The following is a 9,411-nucleotide window of genomic DNA, read 5'->3' as shown; positions in this document are numbered from 1 at the left end:
GAAGTCCTGCCCTCACGCCAACCCCGCCCCACTGCGGTCCTTGGGGACGAAGCCGCGGAGTGACGTCACGTCCGGTGCAGCCCTGTTGGGGGCGGGCCAAACTGCCAACTTCCGGGGGCTCCCGCCCCAGCCAATGAGAGGAAACGGCGAGAAACGGGACCAACCCGGGGCGAGGGGCGGGGCGTAGGGGAGGCAACGGACGGTTGGTGACGTCACATCGAGGCCGGAAGGAGGGCGGGCTGACCCGGAAGCGGTTGTCGCGCGAGGCGCATTGCGAGCTCCGGAGACGGGTGAGCGGCGCAGCTGGGGGGGACGCTGATTTGCATATGCAAATGAGGGGGCTGTGGGGTCCCCGGGTGGGGGGCAGCCTGCTACCGGGGGGGGCCCAGCCGGGGGGGCCTGTGTCCGGCCCCGGGGTGATTGGCATATGCAAATGAGGGGGTGGGGCCTGGAGGACGCAGTCGTCCCTCCCCCCCGTTCCTGTGGGGCCGCCTCCATGCGGGGCTCCCCGGGGGGGGCTGTAGGTTATTTGCATATGCAAATTAAGGCGTTCCAGGTGTCCCTGGTTGGGCTGTTGGGAGGCTGAAATCGGGGCCCCGCCCCCTGCCCTGCACCGGGGGGGGGGTTTGAGGTTACCCCCGTGCGAGTTATTTGCATATGCAAATTAGGACGCTGGGATGGGGGGGGGGTTGCCCCTTAGATCTCCCCCCGGGGAGGATGGGGCTGTTCTGTGGGGACCCCCCCAGTGACCTGCCCCAGGTCTCGTGGGGGGGCCCCGCGGGGCACAGGCAGGCTGGGGAAAGGGGGGCATCAGAGGGGAGCTCATTTGCATATGCAAATGTTTATTAGCTCTAGACCAGGGTTTACTAGCCTGGACCCCCAGACAGGGGTACACCCTCCATGTGACTCCTCCCCGCCCCCAGCCCGGGCCCCCAGGCTCTCCCCGTCCCCTCCGACACCCCCCTTACCTGTCCCAAATGTTACACAATGATGCTTTGGGCCCCTGGTGCCACCTGTACTCCCAGGGGTCACCGAGGATCCCGCAGCCCCCCACATTGAAAACTTCTCAGACGAAAGCAGGATCAAAGCGCAGTCACCCCATTTCCCTGAACACACTGTCAGTGCCTCCCTTACCTCCACACCAGGCTCCTGCCAGCTTGTCTCTAAGTCTTGCTCCCCGCCCGGCACCAGGAAAGCAAAGATGCGGCGCCACCTGGGTTTGGTGGAAAAGAGGCGCAGAACTGTGTGTGCCATGGACATCTTGCTAGAACTACAGCCCACATCGCTTTATTATTTTCCTCAGCCTGACATACAGGAGGAGCAGTCGAAATCAGCCCCACAGAACATGCCTGAGAACTGTCTCTGGGCAGATGAGCAGTTGATCAAAATCACATTCTCTGATCTCTTGGGGCCAAATCCTGTTCCCATTGAGATCAAGAGGAGTTTGCTATTGAGTTCAATGGGAACAGGCTTTGACATTTGGAGAGGAAAGAACAAAACCACTCAAGCAAGGGCTGTGTTGCTTATACCACAGGTATCCAAGGCTGCTGACTCATGTGAGAAAGTCAGCAGAGATCTGATCTTTGTCCATTGCAAGGGAGAAATCAGCAATCGATGAGGCTAGAACAGTCTCTTTACCAGATCCAACTCATAACTCCATCTGCAAAGGATCAAGGAAACAGGAAGGCCCCAGATTACCTTAAAGTCCTCAGTCCCTTGGTTCGAAAGCTCCCATTAGTAGATGTTCATAGTCCAGAGGCCGGAGCAGGAAAGAAGCCAAGTGGAGATGTTGCCAGGCCAGGGCCTTTTAGCTTCTGCCAAGTGCCAAGTGAAGGGAAATCTGTTCTCACTGTGGAAGATGGTGTTCGGAGTCACATGGGCAAGTTACACGTCCATCCCCCCCCACCCATCTTCTGGTTAGAACATTCACAAAAAGTCCATTCAGTGCAGACAGGCGTTTTCCAGGGTCCATTGTGAGCTACGTGTTCCTTAATGGGTGTTCAACTTGACTTGTCCCTTCATGCGCCGGCTAAATACCTTGTGGGCGTTACCACAGGAGCAAACATGTAGTAACCAGAGCTCATATTCCTAACTTCAGATACCAAGATGAATATACATACATAGCTGGTACTTATGATTATGCTATTTCTATTTCACCTCCCTGACTATTCCCAAAAGAGATTCTGAAAAATCACACCACGTACCTGAGACCCTCTGTGCCAGCCTCACGCCCCACTGGAGCTTTGTTCTCTGTTATGTAACAACAGGGATGGAGCCAGTGACGTGACTCCGTTTAGCCTAAAAGGGCCAGGTTCATTTTTAGCTGTTCAGGTGTGACTGCACCTTTAGCCGGGGGGGGCACTGGCGGGCACACATTCAGGGTAACGGGCTTCAGTGTTCATAGAATCATAGGATATCAGGGTTGGAAGGGACCTCAGAAGGTATCTAGTCCAATCCCCTGCTCAAAGCAGGACCAATCCCCAACCAAATCATCCCAGCCAGGGCTTTGTCAAGCCTGACCTTAAACACCTCTAAGGAAGGAGATTCCACCAGCTCCCTAGGTAACCCATTCCAGTGCTTCACCACCCTCCTAGTGAAATAGTGTTTCCTAATATCCAACCTCGACCTCCCCCACTGCAACTTGAAACCATCACTCCTTGTTCTGTCATCTGCCACCACTGAGAACAGTCTAGATCCATCCTCTTTGGAACCCCCTTTCAGGTAGTTGAAAGCAGCTATCAAATCCCCCCTCATTCTTCTCTTCTGCAGACTAAACAATCCCAGGTCCCTCAGCCTCTTCTCATAAGTCATGTGCTCCAGCCCCATAATCATTTTTGTTGCCCTCCGCTGGACTCTTTCCAATTTTTCCACATCCTTCTTGTAGTGTGGGGCCCAAAACTGGACACAGTACTCCAGATGAGGCCTCACCAATGTTGAATAGAGGGGAACGATCACGTCCCTCGATCTGCTGGCAATGCCCCTACTTATACAGCCCAAAATGCCGTTAGCCTTCTTGGCAACAAGGGCACACTGTTGACTCATATCCAGCTTCTCGTCCACTGTAACCCCTAGGTCCTTTTCTGCAGAACTGCTGCCTAGCCATTCGGTCCCTAGTCTGTAACAGTGCATGGGATTCTTCCGTCCTAAGTGCAGAACTCTGCACTTGTCCTTGTTGAACCTCATCAGATTTCTTTTGGCCCAATCCTCTAATTTGTCTGGGTCCCTCTGTATCCCATCCCTACCCTCCAGCGTATCTACCAATCCTCCCAGTTTAGTGTCATCTGCAAACTTGCTGAGAGTGCAGTCCACACCATCCTCCAGATCATTAATGAAGATATTGAACAAAACCGGCCCCGGGACCGACCCCTGGGGTACTCCACTTGATACCGGCTGCCAAGTAGACATGGAGCCATTGATCACTACCCGTTGAGCCCAATGATCTAGGCAGCTTTCTGTCCACCTTATAGTTCCTTTGCAGTTAACTTTTGAATGTTCATAAACCTGGTATGGGCTGAGGTGGTTTAAAGCAGAAGACAGATTTTTAGGTTTGTAAATCTGTGGACCTCTGCCTCTTTCTTTGAGCTGAATGTCATGGGTAGTTCAGACCAGTGGGGAGAAACAGAATCAGAAACACTGTTTAAATTCCTTCCGTTCCCCTGGGGACTTCTGACCAATGTACCAGCCCAATACAGATGCTAACAAACTTTAAAAAGGCCTTTGTTTAAGTTTGTTAGCGTATGTATTGTGCTGTTAAAGCCATATAAAGAATGAATGCCCTCACTAGCCATGTTCTGCTCCTTTAAGGAGCCGAGCACAGCCCCACCCCCTCCTCCGGAGGGGGGCCTAGTCCCAAGTCTTTCCCGTACCCCGAACCCCCTAAAAATCTCTTGCCGGTACTGCGTACCGGAGTGCACCGCCCAACCTGCACCACTGCCCACAGATAAGGGACTTATCGGTGACCAGCTGGGGTGGGCGTGGCTGGGACAGCAGCCCCGGGTCACGTGGGGCCTGTTATTGTAGGGTCTCCTCTGCTAGGGCCTGGTGGGTTAGCGCAGGGTCTCTTGTGAGACGTCGGTTTGTTACAGCAGGGTCCTGCTTAGCCAGCTCCCGCTATCGTCTGTTGTGAGCGGCGGTTTGTTATTGTAGGGTCTTTCGTTGGTTACTGTAGCGCTCCATGGGCCTCGGTTTGTTATCATAGGGTGTCGCTTTGGGATCGTCCCTTTATCGAGGGGCAGTGAGGCCCGTCTGGGGGGCTTGGCACTGGGGGACCCTCCCCTTTCTCACCCAGCTCTCCTCTCCCCCTCAGGACCGTCAGGGGCCACCATGCCCAAGCGCAAGGTGACATTTGAGGACCAGGCCGAGGGGGACGAGGAGGAGGAGGAGCTGGCCATGCCCAAGAAGAAGGTGAGTTATGGGGATGGGATGTGGGGGAGGGACCCCCGGGGGGGGTGAACGATCTCTGTGGGGTGGGGAGGCATTGGGGGGGAAGGATCCCTATGGGGTAGGCGTGCAAAGGGGGTCCCTGCTGTGAGAATGGGGGCATGGGGGAGGTCTCCAGACGGCACAGGGTCCCTGTTGGGGGGATGGGGGTGCGGGGGCATCCAGTCGCTTTTGGAGGTAAGGGGTCACTGGGGGTAGGAGGGGGGCCCCTGAGAGGATATGACCAGGGGGTGGATGGGAGTTGTGTTAGGTGTCCCCCTGGGGTGTCTCGGGGTGACTCGTGGTCCGAGGTTGGTATCCGTGGGGGGGCTGTCTGTCAGGGTGATCTGGGGGGGGGTATACAGGCTGGCTGTGTGTTGGGGTGACCCGGGGGTGGTATCCGGGAGGGGGTTGTGTCTTGGGGTGACCCGGCAGGTGGTATTGGGGGGGTTGTTTCTCGGGGTGACTGAGGGGTGGTATCCGGGGGGGGGTTGTGTGTCGGGGTGACCTGGGGGTTGGTATCCGTGCGGGCGCTGCGCGTCGAGGTGGTCCGGCGGGGTATACAGGCTGGCTGTGTGTTGGGGTGACTCGGGTGGTGGTGCCTGGGGGGGGGCTGTTTCTTGGGGTAACCGAGGAGACCTAACATCCCTCCCCCAGCTGGCAGAGCCCGGCCTGGGGGCCAGTGGCCCAGGGAGCCGGTTCAAAGGGAAACACTCCCTGGACAGCGACGAAGAAGACGAGGATGAGGAGGGGGACGGCGGCCGGGCCAGTAAATACGACATCCTGGCATCAGAGGACGTGGAGGGTGAGACCCTGGTCTGGCTGAGGGGGCCAGGATCCGGTGGGGAGGGGGCTAGAAGGGGGGATGGAGGGGAGACTGGGGGTGATCCAGGGGAGAAGGGGGCTGGATCAGGGAGACAGAGGGGAGATTGGGGGTGCAGGGGAGAAGGGGGCTGGACGGGGGGAGGGAGGGGAGACTGGGGGTGATCCAGGGGAGAAGGGGGCTGGACAGGGGGACGGAGGGGAGACTGGGGGTGATCCAGGGGAGAAGGGGGTTGGACTGGGGGACGGAGGGGAGACTGGGGGTGCAGGGGAGAAGGGGGCTGGACGGGGGGAGGGAGGGGAGACTGGGGGTGATCCGGGGAGAAGGGGGCTGGATGGGGGGGAGGGAGGGGAGACTGGGGATGCAGGGGAGAAGGGGGTTGGACGGGGGGACGGAGGGGAGACTGGGGGTGATCCAGGGGAGAAGGGGGTTGGATGGGGGGACGGAGGGGAGACTGGGGGTGATCCAGGGGAGAAGGGGGCTGGACGGGGGGACGGGGTGATCCAGGGGAGAAGGGGGTTGGATGGGGGGACGGAGGGGAGACTGGGGGTGCAGGGGAGAAGGGGGCTGGACGGGGGGAGGGAGGGGAGACTGGGGGTGATCCAGGGGAGAAGGGGGCTGGACGGGGGGACGGAGGGGAGACTGGGGGTGATCCAGGGGAGAAGGGGGTTGGACGGGGGGACGGAGGGGAGACTGGGGGTGATCCTGCAGGAGAGATGGGGGAAGCCTGGCTGGCTAATCTGGGGCTGGGCAGAGCAGGGAAGTGGGGGAGCCTGTGGCGGACCTGACGGGCAGGGGGTCTCCCCGGGCAGGGCAGGAGTCGGCCACCATCGACTACGAGGACGGGGTGCGGATCACCCCCTTCAACCTGGAGGAGGAGATGGAGGAGGGGCACTTCGACTCGGAGGGGAACTACTTCCTGCGCCGCGAGGCGCTGATCCGGGACAACTGGCTGGACAACATCGACTGGGTGAGATGGGGGGGCGAGAAACGGTGGGTCAAGCCAAGGGGGAGGAGCCGGAGTGGGGGGAGAGGGGAGACAGGGCAGCTGGACCAGGACTGATCCCCACCCCCCACAGGTGCGGATCAAGGAGCAGCCCCCCGGGAGCCGGCAGCCCCCCGGCGGGGGGCAGGAGGAGGACGGGGGGCGCCCCCTGCTGGACAAGCAGACGCTGCTGGAGGGGATGGTGGAGATGGTGCGGCCAGGGGAGACCGTGGCCCGGGCCATCCAGCGTCTAGGCAGCAAGGGTGGGGCCCGGGGCTCGCGTCCCCGCCGGGCCTGGACCCGGGCCAAGGCCGAGGCCCCCGCCCCGCCCGAGGAGGGGGAGGCGCCGGGCTCGCCCCAGAGACGGGAGCAGCTGGAGCGGCTCTCGGGATTGGCTGACCAGATGGTGGGGCGGGGCGTCTACGAGATCTACCAGGAGACCCGCGAGAAGCTGGCGCTCCGGCTGCGGGCGCTGACCCAGCCCCCACCCGCCCAGCCCCCGCCCGCTATCGACATGTTCGCCGAGGACATTGACGAGGCCAGGCTGAGAACCCAGGCGTCCGGTGAGACATTGGGGGGACTGCGGGTTGGGAGTGAGGGGCACCGCCAGGGCTATGGGGGGCAGGGGTCTGCGGGTTGGGAGTGAGGGGCGCAGGAGGGGGCTATGGGAGGCAGGGCAGGGCTAGCGGGGGCCGCGGGGCGGGAGTGGGGGCACTGGGGGGCAGGGCAGGGCTAGCGGGGGCCGTGGGGCGGGAGTGGGGGGGGCACTGGGGGGCAGGGCAGGGCTAGCGGGGGCCGCGGGGCGGGAGTGGGGGGCACTGGGGGGCAGGGCAGGGCTAGCGGGGGCCGCGGGGCGGGAGTGGGGGGCACTGGGGGGCAGGGCAGGGCTAGCGGGGGCCGCGGGGCGGGAGTGGGGGGCACTGGGGGGCAGGGCAGGGCTAGCGGGGGCCGCGGGGCGGGAGTGGGGGGCACTGGGGGGCAGGGCAGGGCTAGCGGGGGCCGCGGGGCGGGAGTGGGGGCACTGGGCGGCAGGGCAGGGCTAGCGGGGGCCGCGGGGCGGGAGTGGGGGCACCAGGGCGGGAGTGGGGGCACTGGGGGGCAGGGCAGGGCTAGCAGGGGGCTGCGGGGCGGGAGTGGGGGGTACTGGGGGGGCAGGGCAGGGCTAGCGGGGGCTGCGGGGCGGGAGTGAGCGGCACGGGGGGGCAGGGCTGGGCTAGCAGGGGGCTGCGGGGCGGGAGTGAGCGGCACGGGGGGGCAGGGCTGGGCTAGCGGGGGCCGCGGGGCGGGAGTGAGCGGCACGGGGGTGCAGGGCTGGGCTAGCAGGGGGCTGCAGGGCGGGAGTGAGCGGCACGGGGGGGCAGGGCAGGACTAGCAGGGGGCTGTGGGGCGGGACTGGGGGCACCGGGGGGCAGGGCAGGGCTAGCGGGGGCCGCGGGGTGGGGGTGGGGGGCACTGGGGGGGCAGGGCTAGCGGGGGCCGCGGGGCGGAGTGAGAACGCTCTGCCGGGCGGTGTTTGTCCCGCAGGGGGCGCTGCGGCGCTGCAGACCGAGGATGGGGAGGAGCCGCTGGCCGAGGTGATGTGGGAGTACAAATGGGAGAACACGAATGGGGCCGAGCTCTATGGGCCCTTCAGCAGCACCCAGATGCAGGTGAGACCCCAGTGCAGAGCCAGGGGTCCCCGTGTGCCCAGCCCCCCACCCCAACCTACAGGGGCCACATCCCAGCGCCGGGCGAGGGGTCCCTGTGTCCACCCCCCTCCCGCCCCACAGGGGCCACGTCCCAGCACTGGGCGAGGGGTCCCCGTGTGCCCAGCCCCCCACCCCCCCCGCCCCACAGGGGCCGTGTCCCAGCGCCGGGCGAGGGGTCCCCGTGTGCCCAGCCCCCACCCCCACCGCCCCACAGGGGCTGTGTCCCAGCGCCGGGCGAGGGGTCCCCGTGTGCCCAGTCCCCACCCCCCCCCCGCCCCACAGGGGCCGTGTCCCAGCGCCGGGCGAAGGGTCCCTGTGTGCCCCCTGTGACCAGCTCCCCTCCCCACCCCACCTCCGACGGGCCGCGTCCCGGCACCAGGCCCCCGTAACCGGCTGTGACTCTCCCCTGCGGGGCCTGTCCCAATGCCGGGCCCCTGTAACCGGCTGCGACTCTCTCCTGCGGGCCTGTCCCGACGCCGGGCCCCCGTAACCGGCTGCGACTCTCCCCTGCGGGGCCTGTCCCGACGCCGGGCCCCTGTAACCGGCTGCGACTCTCCCCTGCGGGGCCTGTCCTGACGCCGGGCCCCTGTAACCGGCTGCGATTCTCCCCTGCGGGGCCTGTCCCGACGCCGGGCCCCTGTAACCGGCTGCGACTCTCCCCTGCGGGGCCTGTCCTGACGCCGGGCCCATGTAACCGGCTGCGACTCTCCCCTGCGGGGCCTGTCCCGACGCCGGGCCCCTGTAACCGGCTGCGACTCTCCCCTGCGGGGCCTGTCCCGACGCCGGGCCCCTGTAACCGGCTGCGATTCTCCCCTGCGGGGCCTGTCCCGACGCCGGGCCCCTGTAACTGGCTGCGATTCTCCCCTGCGGGGCCTGTCCCGGCACCAGGCCCCCGTAACCGGCTGTGACTCTCCCCTGCGGGGCCTGTCCCGACGCCGGGCCCCTGTAACCGGCTGCGTCTCTTCCCCGCAGGAGTGGGTGACCCAGGGCTATTTCAAGGACGGCGTTTACTGCCGCAAGGCCGACAATTCCCAAGGCCAATTCTACAACTCGAAGCGGGTGGATTTTGACCTGTACACGTGATCCGAGACCGGCCTGCGACCCCTGGAGCCGAGGGGGCTGGACTCGAGTCTGGGGGAGCCAGGGAGGGAGGTCGGGGTGCATACGGGTTGGGGGGGTGACCCCTAGCTTGTGGGGTGTGAATGTCTCGTTGTCTTTATTTTTTTTGGATTAAAATATATCTATGTCTTGTACTGTGCTGGTGCTGCCCCCTGCTGGCTGGTGTCTGTGTCAGGGGGCCTGGCCAGCTCCTGGCAAATGGGGATTCTCCTGCCAGTCCCTGGGGGTCAGGTCCTTGGCGTCTTGGATACATACATAGTGCCCGTGGGCTGGGTTGTTATGGTAGGGTCTCTCGGGAGAGGCAGGGCTGTTTGGGTCCGTTTGTTTTTGTAGGGCCTTCTGGGAGAAGCAGCGCTGTTTGGCTCAGTTTGTTTTTG

General features: G+C 63.6%; 1 protein-coding gene across 3 annotated transcripts; it reads left to right on the top strand.

Moving 5' to 3' along the window:
* Positions 1 to 142: 142 nt before the first annotated feature.
* CD2BP2 (CD2 cytoplasmic tail binding protein 2) lies at positions 143 to 9,173 on the top strand. 3 transcript variants are annotated; one of them, XM_065591156.1, is made up of 7 exons: positions 143 to 290; positions 4,289 to 4,404; positions 5,077 to 5,224; positions 6,055 to 6,212; positions 6,322 to 6,790; positions 7,752 to 7,876; positions 8,888 to 9,173. In XM_065591156.1, exons 2-7 carry the CDS (start codon positions 4,324 to 4,326, stop codon positions 8,996 to 8,998), a joined length of 1,092 nt encoding a protein of 363 aa, XP_065447228.1. In that variant the 5' UTR covers positions 143 to 290; positions 4,289 to 4,323; the 3' UTR covers positions 8,999 to 9,173. The 3 variants fall into 3 exon arrangements, with proteins under 3 accessions (XP_065447228.1, XP_065447227.1, XP_065447229.1); XM_065591155.1 differs by having other exon boundaries at positions 168 to 290; positions 4,307 to 4,404; XM_065591157.1 differs by having other exon boundaries at positions 252 to 290; positions 4,199 to 4,404.
* Positions 9,174 to 9,411: the final 238 nt, after the last annotated feature.

This window comes from Chrysemys picta, chromosome 4, assembly GCF_011386835.1.
Source record: "Chrysemys picta bellii isolate R12L10 chromosome 4, ASM1138683v2, whole genome shotgun sequence".
NCBI lineage: Eukaryota > Metazoa > Chordata > Testudines > Emydidae > Chrysemys > Chrysemys picta.
The sequence above is the reverse complement of the archived record's forward strand: the minus strand, read 5'-3'. Positions and strand labels throughout refer to the sequence as shown.